The sequence below is a fragment of the Falco cherrug genome, chromosome 10 (genome assembly GCF_023634085.1).
Source record: "Falco cherrug isolate bFalChe1 chromosome 10, bFalChe1.pri, whole genome shotgun sequence".
Taxonomy (NCBI): Eukaryota; Metazoa; Chordata; class Aves; order Falconiformes; family Falconidae; genus Falco; species Falco cherrug.
The window spans coordinates 5,804,227-5,822,808 of NC_073706.1; the positions used below are offsets into that span (position 1 = coordinate 5,804,227).

The 18,582-nt window shown below is 54.3% G+C and overlaps 2 protein-coding genes across 3 annotated transcripts in view; one reads left to right on the forward strand and one right to left on the reverse strand.

The window, feature by feature from the left end:
- Nucleotides 1–18,582, reverse strand: part of RBPJL (recombination signal binding protein for immunoglobulin kappa J region like) — a 20,510-nt gene continuing 1,928 nt past the window's right edge. Inside the window, exons 2-12 of the mRNA XM_055722546.1 lie at nt 14,731–14,847; nt 14,209–14,284; nt 7,502–7,627; nt 5,743–5,813; nt 5,367–5,482; nt 4,312–4,486; nt 3,762–3,899; nt 2,864–3,207; nt 2,384–2,539; nt 2,042–2,145; nt 1–1,630 (exon numbers count right to left, since the gene is read on the reverse strand). Coding sequence (XP_055578521.1) covers nt 1,357–1,630; nt 2,042–2,145; nt 2,384–2,539; nt 2,864–3,207; nt 3,762–3,899; nt 4,312–4,486; nt 5,367–5,482; nt 5,743–5,813; nt 7,502–7,627; nt 14,209–14,284; nt 14,731–14,847 — 1,697 coding nt within the window. The 3' untranslated portion in view covers nt 1–1,356. The remainder of the gene's footprint in view (nt 1,631–2,041; nt 2,146–2,383; nt 2,540–2,863; nt 3,208–3,761; nt 3,900–4,311; nt 4,487–5,366; nt 5,483–5,742; nt 5,814–7,501; nt 7,628–14,208; nt 14,285–14,730; nt 14,848–18,582) is intronic.
- MATN4 (matrilin 4) overlaps nt 14,135–18,582 on the forward strand; it is an 18,101-nt gene continuing 13,653 nt past the window's right edge. The window contains exon 1 of one of the 2 annotated variants that reach the window (XM_055722903.1): nt 14,135–14,252. The gene's annotated coding sequence lies outside the window, so the exon portion shown is untranslated. The remainder of the gene's footprint in view (nt 14,253–18,582) is intronic. The other variant, XM_055722902.1, reaches the window with a different exon arrangement.

Consider the following 18,582-nt stretch of genomic DNA (forward strand, 5'->3'; position numbering starts at 1 on the left):
TCTGCCAGCCCTTGGCTGTTGGCATGCACTGTAATATTCTCCCTGATTTTTTCCTCCAGCAGCTGCAGCTCCAGATGCACACAGATGTGTCTGCTAACAGCTTTTCACCCTCTGTGAGGTTCTGGGCAAGAAGGAGCCCCATCTCCTGGTGGAGGTTAGGTAGGCGCTGCCCTCTGAGAAGTCCCTGGGTTAGGACCCTGGAGACCCAAAGCTCTTGTGCTCCCACAGGATCCAGGGCCATGCACAAGCTGTAGGAGGTGGCCAAGACACCGGGCATCACTGTGCATCTCCACACTGGGTGGTGAGGCCATCAGTGCCCTGCAGCCCCGGGTCCAGCATGTGGAGGTGCAGCGTGGCAGGGGATGCACACCGGGGCTGTCGATCTGTGTGGTGCTGGTGTCCAAAACATGCTGGATCACACAAAACACACAGGTAAGCTGGGTGATGAGGCCTGCGTGTGGGTCTGGGTGCTCCGCACGCCTGGGGTGCTGTGGGTTGTGGCGCACCGTGCTCCCCCTGCTCCCCTGCCACCACCGAGTTCAGGGTGGGTTGAACACCTCTGTGGGTTTGGCAGTTGGGTTGTTTCGAAACCAGCAGGTTTCCAGGTACACCATAGGTCTTTTGATGCCACAGAGATCTGAAGACTAAATAAAGCTGTAAGACCCACTCTGCATAACACTCAGGTCTGGCTCCAAGAAACCTGGCTTCTTGTTATGGAATCTTTACATCAGCAGTTTCCTGCTGATGCCAGCGCTGCAATTTCTGTGTGTGTATAAGTGTGTAAAACAACAGAGCTCAGCAGAGCCACGCCAGCTAGGAAGGAGCTGGGTTTCACACTCTCTTTTTCCCTTTTCGTTTTGAAATGACCCCGTCTGGGCCTCCAATAAAAAACCAAAACATCTGGTGCCGGGTATTTGGCTGCTGGAAATCAGCTCCTCATTACTGAAAAGTGCAGAAGCGATGCAGGGATTCCTGGTGTATAGGTCAATAACACTTAAGGTCAAATTCATGCATCATCCCTATCCCTCCTGGCCTTTGAATATATGGACTGAGGATATCAAGGGAGCTGTGATGCTCTGTGCCAGCATGGGAGGTAAATTGTGAAGGTTAGTAAGGAAGCGATTGAATCAGTAATGAGTCCTTCAAGCCTGATTTATTGATGCTCTCGCGTAAGATCTCAGCAGGGTGAGATGCTGCCGTGAAGAAGAGACAAGTCAGCAAATCACGGTAACATGGCAGGCGTTCGATGTGTGGGCAGGACCCTCTGCCAGGATCACCCTGAGCCCTGGATGGGGTGGATGGATCAGCCCTTCTCTGGAGCTGGAGGTGAGGCCAAGCTTCTGCCCGGCCAGCTTGCTAGCTCTGCATGAAGAGGTGGAAGTTGGTCCTGGTGAATTCCTGATGGATGCTGTCAAGCAGTTTGTCTGAGCCCTGGGGAACATCCGAGAGGACCTGCTGCCCTGGAATGAAGCTCTGCTCGGGGGTGTAGGTGAATGTGAACGAGCTGGAGTAGATGAGGCCATCATCCCTGATCAGCAGGAGCGGGACTGCGATGGGGTATCGCAGCCACCTCCAGTCACTGCCAAAGGCAGAGACGTCAGGGACGACACACACGAGTGACTTGGGGCTCCTGGGAATGGCGCAGGAGAGGAAAATGTTAACCGAGGTGGGTCCCACACTCGAAGCGGTGCCAGTATGACTCCTCCAGCCTGGAGCTCAGCATGAAGCCTCCAGCCTATTTCCCCCCTTCTCCCGGGTGTTGTGTTCCTCTCTGCCAGGGCTGCTTGGTTGTTTGCAGCCCCCTGAGGTCTCTGTTATCTCCCACCCACCACTACCCCCAGGCTGCATCCAGGGCAGAGAGCAGCCACCAGCCACACTCATCCCTGCCTCTCGTTGCAATGCTCGTGCTTGGTCCTGCAGGACGGGCAGTGCAAGTGCCCCTGTCCCCAAGGCTGGCAGCCACGTCCCTCCCAGAGCTGCCCAGCACAGCCCAAACCTGGCGGCTGTTCCCTGCCTGCTCCCCACCCCTCGGCCACATTACCTGTACATCGTCTCTGCTTCCACGTCTCCGAACCACACCTTGAGGTGTGCATGGAAGTACTCCCCGTGCACCTCCAGCATGGCCACGTCCCCGCCACCCGTGAGCTGTGACAGGCAGTGCGTGTGGCAGTGTGTTATGTGGTGGAATGCGCCAGACTCCTTCTCCTGCAGGATGCTCTGCCTGCGCATCCCGTCCCCACCACAGCAGTCCAGACCTGGGCATTCCCACAGCATCCCAAAGCCAGGAGATGCTGAACACAGGTGCAAGGGCTCAGGAGCAGGAGCCATGGTAGAGGCAGGTGACAGAGGGGGAGAGGTGGCCCGTGGTCGGTGCTGTGTCTACCTGCAGGGCAGTGACGAGGGGCACGGGGCTGACGGGCTTGTGGATGCAGGCCAGGCTCTCGCTGAAGGTGTACTCCACCGTCTCAGTGCCGATGATGGTCCAGCAGGAGCCATCGTTCAGCAGCTCCCGGTTGGCTTCCTTCGGACAGGGAGACGCCTGTGGAGAGCATCACAGCTCCAAGCACACTGCAGTGGGGATGGCAGGGAACCAGGGTCGGGATGACTGGTCGGTTCCAGCAAGAGACTGCTTTGCTCACTGGGATATAAATGTCAAAGACCTCGGTGACGATGTTCCCACCGAAGCAGGCAAGACAGAGGCAGGTGGCTTTGCAGTGATTCTGACCTTAACTTGGATGCAAACCCTCTTTTCTAGAAGACCCCTCCCGGTGACATGTTCCCCAGCCAGCACCAACACAGAGGAGCTGGGAGAGAGGACAGGGAGCACCCTGGGTGTCCTCACCCCCTCCTCGTGCTACCATACCTGGAACTGGATCACTTTCTCCGTGGAGAGACACAGGTACATGTGGTCGCTGCCCTGGAACTGGAAGGCACATTTGTGGAGCTGGGAGATGGGCTCATCCACGTCCAGCATGGCGTACTGCTTCATCACCTTCCGGATGATCTGCGGGCAGCAGCAGCCCAGGGATGGTACCCGTTGCTGAGCCACAGAGCGGCCAGGACCATGTGCCTGACCCCCGCAGGGATGGAGGCTTACCAGGGGAGGCAGGGTGATGCCGGTGGCCGTGCAGACCAGCTGGACCACTGAACCGTAGCGGATATACCCTTCCCGCAGGGGGAACTCACTCCGGGTGCAGCACTCGTTGGCTTGCCAGGAAGGAGAGAGGCAGAGTCACTGCCCCAAGCAGCCGGGGAGCAGGTTAACCTGGGCTGCCTTGCTACACACAGCTCCGGCTGTGCTCCTGGTGCTTTTTTATTGCTTTCTCTGCTCTGCAGGTGCTCACTGCTTGGAAAGACCATTGCTCCCTGGGAGCCCAGCATGGGAGAGCAGAAGTGGGATGTGGTACCTTGGAGGGACACTGCTGGAGGTAGTGTGGGCAGAGATGCTGCTGGGCTTTGGCCTATTCCAGACAAGTTACTTGCTTGGATTTGTGAACGTCCTGACCAAGTCAGCTGTTGCTACCCTGGTCACAGCCCATGTGCCCTCAAGATATGACACCAACCCTTAAAGCCAGTGGGAAATGGCTATCAGCTCCAGGAACACTGGGCAGACGTGAGATCTGAGCTAGGTTCCCACACCCTCAGGCTAATTCCCACCCCTTTTTCCCCCCAAGAACTGGCTTTGCAGGAGGGGAGAGCCAGGGCTGGAGGTGGGCAGCCCTGGGCATCGCTGGTATCAGCAGCCCCTCGAGGGTCCTTACCCAGGTGGAGGGTGAAGGCTGCCCACTGCCTGGCGCTGGCGATGAAGGCTCCCCCCTCAACAGAGAGGTAGCGGGTGCTGACGGTCTGGGAGCGCAGGCGGTTGAAGAGGGAGACTTTGGAGCCCGAGGAGATGCAGACTGTGGGGAGAGGTGGCTGTGTTAGCGCTTGCCAGGTCTGTGCATGGCTTGAACTATGGCTTTGTCAAGCCGAGGGAGGGCAAGTCTTGTTTACTGGTGTTACCCAGCCGGGCAGGAGCCAGCCCCCTCCCAGCTGCCCTTCTCTCTACGTGCCAGCCCAGCTGGGCTTTTCAAAGGTGCAGGTGAAGCCCATGGTGTGGGGAGCATGTTGGCATCAGGGCATTCCACATTGTGGTGGGTGAACCGTTTGGAATTGAGACATCAATATGTCCAGATACATCCTCTTTTGGGGGTGCCCATGGGCTTTGGGTCCATCCTGGACCACTCTGGAGCCAAGCCATGAGCACTTGGACAGCATCCCACCCTGGGCTCACACCCACCTTCCTCCCCATAGAGCCATCCCCATACTCACGGTCCGTGTTCTTCAGCGACTGCTTCTTCTGTGAGGGCTTGGAGATGACCTTGATCAGCTTGCTGTGGAAGGTGCCGATCTCCTGCCCATTGCTGAAGAAGAGCTTCAGGACCAGGCGGAAATGTTTGCGCTTGTCCGCGTCCGAGATGTACAGTGCCTTGGCACAGCCGAAGCCCTGCCAAGGGTAGAGAGGAGCTGCTGGCAGCTCCAGCCCAGCCCCACGAGCCTTCCTCACCCTCCTCGCCCTCCTCAACACCCCACAAGGACATAATAGTACCCTTTCAAAGAGCCCCGGGTTCATTTAAAGGGGGAAACGACCAGAGATGTTATTACAGGTGGAATGAAGACCTGGGGATCGGCAGAGGCTTTATTTACACTGGGGGCAGAGAATTCCTCATGGAAATGAATGTTCACATGTGATTTATCCCACATAACATGAGAAATCGGCCTGGGTTTATGGTTTCTCCCCCCATCCTGGCTGATACGCTGTGCCTTAGCAGCAATGCAAGCACTGCAGACAAAGGCTCTTTTTGTAAGATTTCTGGCCCGACTCAGACCCCGTGCTCTTTGGGGACCCAGATAATGCTTTTTCTTCTTCTTTTCCCCCTATCCAAAGATGCCAGAGCTCTGCTAAAGCTCTTGAACTTTGGGATTGATCAGGGTGTTTTTTTGATGTTTATCTGCAAATGAAAGACTGGGCTTTCATTTTGCAATAAGCAGCAGCGCAGTTATCGGGAGAAGGTACTAGGGCTGAGGGAGCTGTGCAGATTTTGGCAGCCTGCCTGCCTGCCACAGGGCCGTCGATCTGAAAAGATGGTGCCGAAGATAGACAGGGCTCTTGGCAAGGCAGGGGAGCCTGCCTGGCTGCTCTGGCTGCTGCATGTGCCACAGCAAGGTGGCAGAGCAGGCGGGGGCAGTGATGGCTAGGAAGGAAGGACCGCAACATCCTGAGGAAGGGGATGATGTGACAGCCCGGGGCATGGGGTGACACTGGGGACAGCCCAGCCCTGATGTTGAGTGAGAGGGCTCACAGCCCCAGGGAGCAGCGGCATTACCTTTGCGTCTGGCTGCTCCTCAAAGCTGAGCTTCTGGGTCTCCATCAGGCTGCTGCCCATGCTGTCCAGCCCCATGTACCCGCACACCCGAAAACCCGCCTCTCCCAGGTCCCTGGCTGGAAGAGACGGGGAGAAGCACCCTGCAGCCCCCGCACAGGCATGGGCTCGGCTCCTCCTGGCGCGGTGGGTGGCCCAGGCTCCAGGCTCCAGCCCCCGCTGGGTCTGGACCGGGGAGGGCTCAGCCTCAAGGGTGGAAAGAAAACTTTGGGGCAGGGGCAAAGATAAACTAAACTGGGTCACTCTCCCCTTTGCAGAGGCGCAGGGCAGCTCTCTGTGGCACAGGAGGAGAGGTCCAGGGCTGCTGCCGAGTTCTTACCTTTTATCTGGTCTTGCTTTAACTTCCATCCTGGTCCGCTCAGGTAAACGCAAGGTGGGGGGCAGAAAAACCTGCAGAGACAAGAGGGTATTTTCTTATGGCACTTCAGCACCCAGAAAAGGTGCTTGGGGGCAGCGAGATGGCTGCACTGAGAGTGGGGACCCTCACTGGGGCTCACTGGTGCCACAGCAACGCTGCACCTGGGATGTATGTGGGGCTGCAGGATGTACGTGGGGCTGGGGATCCCCAGGCTGGGGGGCGCAGGCAGGGCTGGCCGGAGGAATTGGGCTCTGCTGAAGCAGCTGCCTCAGCCTCTCTGCCCTCCACCAGCTGCCTCCAGCTGCAGAATCTGGCCCCAGCCCGGGGCAGCTGCCACATCTGTTAGTGCCAGTGGTAGCCATCAGCCCACTGGCCACAGGACATACCCAGGAGGGGAGGACTGGGCACCTTGGCTGCCCCCAGCCCCGAGCCAAGGAGGGATCAGGCCCCCTGTCTCTGCCCGCCTGCCATGTGGGAGTTTCAGCAGGTCGGGAACAGAGTTTGCATTCACAGCCAGGTTCACAGCCCAACGCAAATAAATCTATAGCCAGGGTTTTGGAAACCTGTTTTCCTGTGTTTTATTTGGGTTTCCACTGTCTTTGCACTTGTGTGAATGGTGCAAATTCATCTGCTATTGGTACTGTGTAAAGCACTAGCAGAGAAACCACCAGTGCAGGGGGCTGGATATTTCAGAGCCCTAAAGTCCTGGGCATGGGTTTATTTAAACAAGTCATCCACAGCACGGGCCCCTGACTCCCACCACGAAGGAAAACAGGACCAGCACCTTTAAACTTTAACCTGGGAGTTCTGTGCTGGTTTTCTCTCCCTCTCCAGACCTGGCATCTGATTTTCATGCTCATCCTTTGCATGGGGTCTGCAGCAGGGGAAAGAGGCTGTGCCAAAGGCTCAGCGATATGAAGGCTTCCCTCCTGGCTGGAAGACCCAGTCCCGAAATACAACTTTTACCGGCAGACCAGCAGCCCCTGGCAGGAGACTGGCTGCAATGAGGACTTTGTAGGCACAGCCAGCCCAGCCTAGAGCTCTTTTTTGCTGGGGTGTGGGTGGGTTACGCCTTAGAGGTAGAGTTTGTCGCCTCATAGATATTCCACACTTGGTAATAAGGGAGGAATATTTATATATCACAAGGATTAATGGAGGATTAATGATATTACAGTGCCACAGTCTGACATCACTGCCCAGAAGTAGCAATTTTGGAAATTCAAGCCAGAACCTCAAAGTGTTTTTGCAGTGCGGGAAGGGTTTTCAAAAATAGCAGCTTTTTGGAGACCGTGGGCATTGATGGCAACGCCCCAGTCCCTGCTGTGGCCGTTCAGATTTTAAGACAAGATTTCCAGAGCACTTAGAACACTAACCTTTCCTCCTCTTCATCTTTATAATTTCATTCTTGGGGGGTAAGATCTGAATAGTCTCTTTCCTTCTTTACTTCATCTTTCCAATCTCCAGCACTCCACGGGAGGAACCTAACCACTGGGAGTGTCTAACTGGGATGGATGCAGGTGGAGGTTAATATCTTTCTCGTGTTACTCAGTTCATGAAGACTAAATTATGGCCCTGGATGCAAAGAGGCTGTGAGTGGATGGCGAGGGGCTATGTCAAATCATTTGCTTCATTAGCTTAGAGAAATCTAGCATGGCTGAAATCGAGCTTTAGGTTGCTGGGTTTGGAAGCTGCTACGGGAGAAGATGGAGCGATCTCCTACCTTTTTTCATTGCCATAGGACTTCTGTGCGACTTTGGCGTGCAGTATCAGTACCGTCTGGTCTGCTGGCAGCTGCAGGTACCTCCGCACACCATCTCGAAGCAGGTTGGTTTGGTACAGGTTGGATCTACAAGACAGCGATCCCCCAGCGCTGCAACACCAGAGCCAGCTCCTTGCCTGGCCCTATGCCGAGTGGGGAGCCTGGAGCTCCCTCCCTGTCCAGCCTGATGGGGCGGCGGAGGTGGAAAGGCTTTCCCATCGGAAAGCACTGGAGCCTTCGCTCTAAGACCAGGGCTGGCGCTGACAAATACAAAGTTTGGATAACTGAATAACTGCTTCATCAGTTTTCCATCAAACACGCACAGGGCGCTACGTTGGTAGCACTGCACCACACATTTCTATGATTTCCAGCCCCATGCAGTGGTGGCAGTGCTCTAATTCTTTATCAGTTTGTTTTATCCACCTGATGTGCTTGTTGCTGTATGGCTTTTTTGTGAGTTGGGAAATGATGCTACGGAGCCCTGAGCGCAGCTGGGGAGCTGTCAGGCAAGGAGGAGCTGCTCGTCTGCTTCTGCGAGGGCTGTTGGGTGAAAATAGCTGCATTTTTCTCCAAGATCTAAGTAGTAGGTAGTTTTGCTGATTGTTTCTGCTCTATTAACTAGAAGGAGTTCCCATACACCTGACATTTACCTCTGCTTAGTAGGCTGGGCGTTAGCTGGCTAGAGGGAGATGAGGTGGGTCTGAGTCCGAGGTGCTCTGCTCTGCCACCTGGGACATGTGTGCAAGAACCGGGGGATAAGAACGGGGGGAGCTATGGGGTGTCTACTGGGGACAACTTCTGTGGTGCTGACGTGCTTTCAGAGGAGGTGAGACGACCCATCTGAAGAACACCAGCTCCTGCCCCTAAGCCCCCTGAGTACCTTCATCTGGATAAGAGGAAACCAGAGGAGAGGGAAGGGGTGCTGCCTGGGCAGGAGCCCCTCCTTGGCACATCTGCCAGTGTTTAGGGCATGGTAGCTGGGAACGCTCAAGAAATTGCTCCTACCAGGGGAACCCAGCCTGGTTGGTTATGAAAAGGTTTTGACTTAAGCCTGAGCTCACTTCTTTCACGTGCTGAGCTCCCTTGGCTTGCTGCAAAGGGTTGTTCATGCCTGCTGGTATTTGCCAACAGCTCTGTGTTTCTGCTTGCATGCCCAGGGGATGTTTTTGGACCCACTTGGGTGAGCATCAGACCCAAATCAGATCCAGCATCTTCAGGAGAGAGAAAGCTGTATGGAAACTGGTCTCAGGCTCTGGCTCCTGAACCTCCTAAGGCTCCTGGGGGTCACTCATGACCTTTCCACACAGCAACGGCCTCCCATCAGAGACAAACAGCAGTGGCCAGAGAAGGCTGTGAAGTCCCAACCGCAGCTGCAAACACAGTCAATGAGAGAAAGCGGCCAGGGACTGTGGGCAGCACCTGGGGATGACTCAGAGAAGCAATGAGGATGCGGGGCATCAGCCATGGCCACCCAGGGAAAATCTTTCAGGAGGTGTGCAGCAGAATATCCCCATTAAATACAGCCTCTCTTCCTCTTAAATAGGCTAGAAATGGGGAATAATTGAGGGCATAAACAACCAGATGTGTGAAGGGAGGTAAATCTGGTTCTGCCAAGCATCCTAAGGCAGGTTATGGTGAGCTCTTGCTGGGCTCAGTGGCCAGAGCAAGCTCCTAGGGAGAGAAGCAGCAAGCAGACATCCCAAGCAACCTTTTAGAAGAGTTCACCTGCCAATTCTGTTCTTCCCAGTGCAACACGTGTAGTTTAAAAATGCTGTGCCCTTTATAGCTTCTAGGATCCATGTTACAATTTGCTTTAAATGTATATCCCTTCACTTCCAGCTTTCCCATGTTGTGGATGAAGCTGGTGCTCTCCTGTTTGTGGAAGACAAACACATCTCCCATACACACAAATATTTACCCAGCGTCTCCTCTGGGTAGTCCCATGGGGACCTGATGTTTTGCACTCCATGGATTTTCTCATCGCTGCTCTGTTCGGTTATCAGCCAGGCGATACAATCTCCTGCCCTCCTTGTTCTCAAGTCTTTATCCTAGATGTGTTATCTGGATCACTAGCAAGCATAAATCGACAGAGCTCTGCCAAAATCAGATTTACAGCCAGTGCCAGTGTCACCCACAGCATGAGCTGCCTAGCTGTGTCTGGGAAATGAAGGTTTTACGGCCACAGCAAGCCCGCTCCTGACTGCAGAGCACACGCTGCCAGCACACGGCGAGGCAGAAGGAGCTTCTTCACCAGACAGACCCTCAGATCACCCTTGACAGCTCCCGTGCTGAGGCTGGATCTGTCCCCTCTGACCCTCCATCGTGGGGCTGGGAGACTCCTGCTCCAGCATGCTGCAGCTGAGCTTCACCAGCTGGTACCCCACCAGTGCCCGCTCCTGGGTGGGTTACTGAGCCTTGCTGGAAAGTTTCACTCCAGCCTTTCTGTCCGCTGAATGGTTTGTATCTTTGCACAGCCAAAGAGATCCTGTAAGGAAGTTATTTAATCTTTTTCTGTAATGGTAATCTGCAGCTGTCTCACTCTCTGCTGCCAAGCAATAGTGTGATTTCAGCTTTGATCCACCTTTGCTATTTTCCCCTTCATCTAAAAGCGTCATTTGGGAATCTCTTGCAAAAGTCTTTGGTTTTGGTGGGTTTTTTTTTTGTTTTTGTTTTTGTTTTTTGTTTTTTTTACAGAACTACTGATTGTGATCAGGATAAATGTGGAAACAGATTGAGTAAAAGGCTGTCCATCAGCCTAACCTTGGATATTCTTTTGCGCTAATGCACACAGTGAAAAATGAGTTTTGAACCTTGCTGGCTCTGTTCAGTAGCATTTCACCCCCAGTTTGTCAGAGACAACAGGCACAGAGCAGGGAAGAACCAGGCTGGGTGCGTGAATTTTTTCCTGGTGAGTCTCATCATTCAGTATTCAGTGCAAAATGAGGAGCATAGCTTTGGGTCTCAGCTGTGCGGACACATGCTCCATCCCTGTTTGTGTCACTTACTGGCACCAAAGTGTCCATCAGCACCCATCCATATAGCTTGGGATCTGCTGGGAAGCACCAAGCCCCATGGAGCTACTGGGCTAGCAGCCTGTCCCATTAACCCATTGGCAGAGTGAGGAACAGCCTGGTACCGAGGCCAGGCAGCAGCAGGGAGTGTTCAGGAGCAAACTGCCAAAACTTGTGGATTAAGACGTGTGCTGACAGCATGGCCAGCAGCAATGCCTGCTCTGCAGAGCCTCCTGCGGCACTGGCTCCGGGCAGGGCCAGGCTTGTGCAGGTATCACTGCTCCCTGCCATCCGTACGTAATACTAGAGGCACGTGGGTTACTGCCCAGAGCTTATTAAAGAGCATTCTGGAATAATTATCTATATACTATTTACTACTTAAAGTGGGAATGTGCATGCCAAAGGCAGGTAAACAGAGCATAGTTCTTCAGATTTGATCTCTAGCTGGGGGAACGTCTACCTAAAAACTTGTTCTTTTTCTCTTTGTCCGTTCTCTGCAGCCATTGCCTTCCAAATTTTGGGGCTAAATTGTTTCAGTGACGCATTTCTGAACAGTGCTTGCCATTCTGCCCACGGAGGCGACCACCCAGCATCCATCATCTGGTTTAAATTTACCTTCAGAGAGTCAAAGGGCTATTGCTAAAGCAGCTCAATATACCCACTAGGCTCCTCCTGGCACCTACCTCCTCCTCAGGGTTACAGGGAATTATTCACTCCTTCTGACATTTATTATATTAAATTATTAAAATGCTTTGATTGTAGTGCAGTGTTAGTTCAGTGTCATGTTAGCAGCCCTGCACAGGCCGAGCTCTTGGAGCTCATGCTAAAAGCCTCCTTTTCAGAGCCTGAGGTCTCAGCTGGGACTGGGCTGCTCTCGCACACAGCCAGGCATTATGTGGAAGCAGGGGGGGAGCAAGGGGGGAACCACCACCTTTCTCCTACGCCGATTTTTGTAAGCCTTTCCCCCTCCCTGCTCAGCCTGGCATCACTTACCACCAAGGTTTTCCCTCGCTTTAGGTTGGGATGTGCCTCAGGGCTACAAGTGTGCTTTGAGGTGCATCTCTGGGGTGGCTCTGCACTGGTGCTGGAGGTGGGAGACACCCAGGGCACCCGTGGGTATTTGCAAGCCCTGGCTGTGTTGCTGTGCCTTCTTCCATGGGAAATGAAGGAGAAAAAGGAGTGCCCTGTGTGTGAGGCACACAGCTGGACTGTCTTGTGAAGGGCTGTTTCATGTGGGCGTGCAGGGAACCCAGGCAGGCACAGATGCTTTCGTAGGGTCAGACCCCGCGGTCACATCGCCGAGTTTAGGAGAGCTGATGTTTAACACGCCAGCTGAAAACTACCCCTCGCCATCTCAGCAGTGAGCGTGGGGGGCATCACTCGGCGCTTTTTCCTGCCTCCAGCTGGGAAACACATTTGCTCCTTCCTTGGTCCCAGGGGATCGGGCAGGGCTGTGCATCATGATGGCCGAGCACTGCAGCTCGGTGCACCCTGCCTTCCCACTCGGCTGCTGCCCTGCGCCGGCACCAGTCACGGCTCCTGCCTCTGGCACCAGCAGGGGAGAACCCAACCAAGGGGCCTTCCCCGCTCAGCCCTCCCCTGCCTCTGGGTTGCACATTCCTGCTGAGACAGCCAGGCTCGTGGTGTGGGACAAATCCTGGTCCCCACCGCGCCTTCTGCTCTGCGAGGGCACATCAGGCCCGCAAGATGCTGCATGTGCACCCCTGGGCAACCGCCAGAGCAGAAAAAAGCACTTTTACGGGCACTGGGAGAAGCAAACAGCCTTCTGCACTGCTGCTTTCCACTTCACAGGCGTACAGCAGCTCTGGCGGCAGGGAAAAGGATCCGATTTTTTTGGTCCTCTGGGAATGAAAGTACCTGACTCAGGAGACCAACACACAATCCCGGCAGCTATTGTTTAGAAACTGGGTCTTCAAATCAACTCGTTATACAGGAACTTTTAACTCATGGTAACAGTGTCCCCAAGCACAGGTAACGCTGAATTCAAGCGCAGAGATTTAATTTGCTGCTTTCCCCCCCCAAAGGAGCTGCCGTTTTGCCTCGCTCAGGCCATGGCTGCCCTGCAGCTCACTGGGGACCTGCTGTCACAGAGGGCAATTGTTCTTTCCTCAGCTTGGGGAAACCAAATGTCCTAATAAAAAATATCCATTTTAGAGCTCTGGGTTATATTTTGTACAGAGCAGAGGAGAAAATGGGTATGGAGTCAATGCAATGTTTATGCAAAAGGAAAAGCCATTAGAAATCACAGAAATGAGAAGCCTGCAGTTTCTGGCTTCCCTCATTTTTCAATACCTCCTTTAATCCAGACCAACCCAACCCACAAGCCCTTGTATATGCATGGGTATTTATAAATCCTATATTTTCCTCACTGCACACACAAGTGAAATTCAGCCTTTTCTGGGCTTGGGGGATTTATCGACCACACCAACGGCAAACACCAGCCGAGGGCAGGAAGCACAAAAGCCCTGCAGTGGTGAGCTCTGCAGGGGACCGGGGGCCAGCCGGGGTGGGCACCCTGGGGGGGGGGGGGGGGGCTCCCCAGCTGCCCTGTGCCTGCCCTAACACCCTCAAAACACCCAAGTTTGATCACGCTGTATTGGCTCATCTACTAGAAAATTCAGAGAATGTGGGTGATTTCCTGAAGTCGTCTCTCTGTTCCTCATGTTGGTGACTGCAAAAAGGAAAGTGCTGGTAAAGCACTAAACCACAGCCCTGCAAAGCACTCAAGGTGGTTCCTACCACCACTAGAGTGCTGAGAGGAGGTGGAGGGCTGGGAAGGTCAGTTCCAGGGTGTCTAAGAAGCCTCTGTTGATGATCTCCATCGCTACAGTTGGGCACATCAGTTGACCTTCTTGGAAGCTCAACCTGAGGCTCTACAGCCCGCAGAGCTCTGCTCTGCATCCCCCTGGTTCGCACCCACCTCCCCACACTGCAGCCAGTACCTGCAGGGGCTCCTAAACTCAAAGGGATAGCAAATGTGGAGTCCCCTTTTTCCAGGACCTTCTGAGTTTATAGAGTTCCCAGGTGCACTCCCATAGCTGGGGAAGACGAGAGGAAAAGAAAAAAGGGGGGAAGAGGGAAAAAAGAAAAGGGAAAAAAGAAAAAGAGGGGAAGGGAAAAAATAAAAAAGAAGGGACAAAAAAGAAAAAGGGGCCGAAAACAGAAAGAAAAAGAAAAAAATGGGGGTGAAGCAGAAAAAAGAAGAAAAAAAAAAGGGGGGGGTGAAGGAAAAAAAGAAAAAGGGAAAAAAGAAGCCGCCCCTCCTTGGCCGCTCGCAGGGCCGGGCGAGTGCCCGCAGCGGTGCAGAGCCCGGGGCCGCCGCACGCCGCTGCCCACCGCCGCTTCCACCTGCGCGCAGGTCCCGCTCGCCCGTGGGCACCTGCACGGACACGGCCCGTGGGGCGGGGGGTGCCGCGGGCCCCCCAGCCGGGCCAGGCGGCCGGACCCCCCCTCCAGCGCTGCCCCGGGGCCGGGCCGGGGCGCGGCGGCCGTACCCGCCCCGCCGCCCCCCCCGCCCCCCCCGCCCCCCCCGCCCCGTTAAATGCCGCGCGGGGCCCCGCTGCCTCCCACCGCTGCTGCCGCCGCGCAGCGAACCGCGCCCGCGCAGCGACCCGCGCAGCTCCGCGCCCACCGTACCTGGCCCAGCAGCGCGGCGGGGAGCGGCTCGGCGGCCGGCCCGGGTGAGTGAGGGGCTCCGCGGGCCCCACCGCCCCTGCGGAAGGGAAGGGAGAGGGAGAGGAGGGTGAGGGGAGCCCGGCCCGGCCAGGTGGCGCTGAGCCGCGGTGCTGTGCGCGGCGGGGGCTGCGGGGGCTTTTCCTCGGCGTGGCGCTGGCAGGGAGGGGAGCAGCGGTCCTGGGCTTGAAGAGCAGAAAGCAAAGCCGGGGCAGGGTGGGGAAGAGCAGAGCCTTTGCAATGGGGTGTTCCCCCAGGGCAGGGGCTGGGGCGCTCCCAGAGCCCCCACCTGTATGGCCTTGGCCCCGGCAGCCGTGCCAGTGGTTGCCCCCCCCGAGTGTGCGGGGCAGGGGGTACGCTTTGGAGAGGCAGTGGCAAGGCGTGGTACCCCGCATGGTACCCCGCTCTGCCCCTCGGTGCGCTGTGGAGGATGTAAACTCTTCCCTGTCGGGATGGCGCAGTTTGCAGGCTGCCTGCTCTGCTTACCTTTCGCCCAGCTTTCGGGCAGGTTCTTGCTTATACAGTCGAGGATTTCTTTTAGCAGAGAATAATAAAGTCTGGTACACCTGGGCAAGGTGTACTGAGCAATAGGAGATCGAGATCCTGCGAAAAGATAAGCTTAAAAGTGCGTCCTAAGTTTGTTATGCACCGTTTCCGCACGACTGGAAAATTGGGTCTGTGCATACTCATAAATATGTTTGCACAGGCTATCACCCACCTTTGGCTTATAATTCCAACCATTTCAGAGGGGAAAATTAGCTTTGGGCACTTTTGTTCCAAGCAATTACATGGGAAAATTTGTTTGGAAAATCAGATTATTCTGCAGTCGTCTTATTTCTGCTAACACGCAGCCACCTGAGATAAGTGGAGCTGAGCAGATCCACGATGTGGTGGTATGTGCTCTGCTGGGGTTTCCCCCCTCGTTTGGTGAGGGCAGCCTTTGCTGCGGTGCAGAGAGCCCAAATCCAGCCAGGACACAGGGCTCCAGCGCGGGAGCTGGTGTCAGTGGCGGCTGGCAGGGAAACGGGACTGTCCCGCTTTGAAGGAAGCCACCACGTGTGTGCAGGGGCTCTGCGGGGCAAAGGGGGCTCCAAAAGAGGAGCCTGTTCACACCCCAGCTCTGAGAGAAGGCACACAACTTCATCTCTTCTGCTCAAACTCATAGGATTTTTGCTTCACTGAAGCCCAGACTATTTATAAAGTTACTGTGAAGTCCTCCCTGTGGGACCCTCTGTAGCGTCTCTTGACAATAAAGATTATTTTTTTTATTTTTCCGAGAACAGGAGCAATTAATCGCAGGCAGTGAGCGTGCAGGTTCTCAGTAACAAGTAGAAACTGCATTTCACAAGCAGATTCTTGTGATCTCTGCAGGGATTCATTAGATTGGCATCTGATATCAGCAAAAAATGTGTGTGGGGAAATCTCCTCCCAGATCTCAGCCCTGATATTTGCCACCAGGATATGGATAAATTTGGCCTCATCTGAAATACAAATTCCCATCTGGAAAGCATGCAAGAGATCTTGGTGTTTGCAGTAAAATGACACTTTCCATCAAAGCAGGCGGGATATTGCTGCATCCAACTGGAAAAAGCTGTTGTTGATTTTTCTGGAAGTTGTAACTTTCTTTTCTCTTGAAGAATTAAAGAAATTTTACGTGATTAGTACAAGATGGGCTTGGGAGCTGCCTTTGTTGGCGACGGTAGCAAACAGAAAAGACGCAGCCAACAAGGCAGCCTGTTGTCGGCAATCTGCGGTCACAGAAGATGTTTGTGCTCCGATTGCTCATAACATAGCATTTTCCTTGAGGTTGGCATTAGGGGTTAAAGGTTTTCAAGAGAAGCCTTTGTTTAAACATCTTTAAAGTTTCCAATAGGGGCCCCTTTGTTCGCTTTTGGAGCAGTGTGCCTGCCTTGTTAAAAACTCAGCGCTCATAAAATGCCATTTACAAACGCTTGATGAATAGGGCTGAGACGTGGAGGGGGAGATAAGTAGCGTTTGTATCTACACACACATGTGAGTTACAGACAAGCCCCGCTGTGAGTGAATAAACGGGACCCAGAAAAAACACCGCAAAAGAAAAAAAAAGAAAGATTGAGTGGTGTTTATAGAGAAACTTAGAAAAATCAGCTACTCCCCCCAGAACCGGTGGGTCCCTCCTGGGCCAGATGTCACTCACGTCTCCTCCAGCTGTGCCAGGAGGCTGAGCGGCTCCTGCCGCTTGTCAGTGCCTCTCAGTAATCGTGTTTCCTCCACTTTGGGCCCAAACAGAAGCAAATTGATCACCTGGGCTCCGTGCTGGAAGGGAGCTGCCATAAGGGCTCCATTGAGCCGCCGGGCGCGGGGACCTGGCCTCTGCGTTTTCTGTTACCTGCTGCGGGCTAGCGAGAGTCACCCCTCTAGGGACTTGCAGCACGTATGTGCCTTTAGGTGTGGAGTAACATTTTTAGCACTTAGAAGGCCTGGCTAAATATAAAGGGGTTTAAACCAGCCCTGCTGAAGCAGGGAAGGGTATAGGCATGTGCTTAGGAGACCCCAGAGACTGGAGCACAGCTACGGAGTGTTTCCACGCAGGGTGTCCCTGGGCTGCCGTGCCTGACTCTGTGTCTGAAGCAGCTTCTCAAGCAGCTTGCCCTTCCTGGCATTTTTTACTGGAGGACAGATCCATCTTCCCTAGCAACTTTCTGCCTTTGCCTGTGTGTCTTTGTCTGCAGGCTTCTGCTCTCTCGCCTTGCAAGCCCTTGGCTGCACACACGAGTCCATCACTAACCTGGTCCCTCTGGTGCCCATCAGGGAAATCTATAGGGATCAGCTGTGGTCCCTTGCAGAGAGGTGGCAGGAACTTGGTTTCTCTTCAGCCTTCCTGTCTGTGGGCTGTGTCATGCTGCTTTGGTGGTCGATTGCCACCGTGTAAGTTCAGCAGTCTTTGAGTTATAGTCACTGGACCCGTAGGAGTCCGTGGTCTATGGCAGGAGTCAGTAGGGGCAGATCTGTTGATGGCAGAGGTAACCCACTATATAAGAGCCTGTGTCTTGGCTGGAAAATTAGCAGGGTCCACAAGCTGAAAAAGATAGAACCCCCCTGCCCTTGGGTATTCACAGCTCCTACACTTGCAGCTGGACTTGAATGGCTTCCCCAAAGTGTCACATTTGACACTCCCCTCGTTCTTTTTCTCTTTTTGCAGCATCTTGCTTTGGCTTTAACAGTACCAGCCAGGACGAGACTGACAAAACACGCTGGTCTGCGCTCAGATGCCAAGTAGCAGTCTCACTGCTGGTCCTCCATTTTGCTCTCCCTGTCATCTGCTGAACCTGTGTGTCAAGCAGATGATGGGCTGAGAGCAGCTTCCCCATGCCCACGTTCCCTAAAGCATGGCTGGGCATCCCCTCATCTGTCCGGAGCGCCCTTGTTTCACCCTGGCCAGCTCTGTGCCCTCATCCTGGGATGCAGGTGGGAGAGCCAGCTGTGCCACAGACTTCCCACAGCCTTGAGCAAGTGGCTTGGACTCTCCTCCTGGTCTCTGGTTCCTCATGCCATGATGTAGGACTCTTCTTGGAGAGTTTCCTGAGGCCTGAAAGCCTCAGTGAAGTGACCTTGGACTGTTCCCTGATCTCTCTTGGAAGCACAGACCTTGTAGGCACCTTGGCGACGACTTGGTCAATGCAAGAGAGTTGGGTGATTTCAGCCAGTTGCTCACAAGTTGACCAGAAAGGGCTAATCCCACATAGGGGTGAGGTTGAGGACAAGTGCTCCTCAGCCATGGCCTCAAATGCTGCTTTGAGCCCCTGGGAAGGTCTCACAGGAGGTTTCCATGCAGCATTCGAGTGTGCTGAGGAGGCCAGGGTGACATGCAGGTGCTGAGGCACAGGGTCCCCAAGGCATCTGCTCTTCAGTGTGGGAAGAACCAAGGCCACAGGCTGCTGCCCACGCTGAAGATCTTCTCTGGTGCATCTCCCGTGGGGAGAAGGCATCCCAGTCCTGGGACAGCAGGTCTTCTGCTGTCAGAGGGATGTGGTGGCTGTGAAGTTAGGTGGGAGCAGTTTCCTGTGCTACCTTTGGGGTTCTCCCTGTGAGAAGTATCAACCGGCTTGCTTGTCTGTCCTGAGGAGGGATGAAAAGTCTCCACATGCTTTTCTGCAGCCACCAAATGCTCCTCGCTTTCTGTTATTTCAATTAAACACATAAGCAGGATGGGTAGGATAAAGGGGAGAGGCACAGGAATATTCTCCTGGTGTGTTTTCTTATGCCAACACATTGACTCACGTCTCCAGAGTGAGAAATATGATATAAAGATTTAGAGAAGGAGGTCAGGCAATGAATCTATGATTGCGGGGCTGAAAT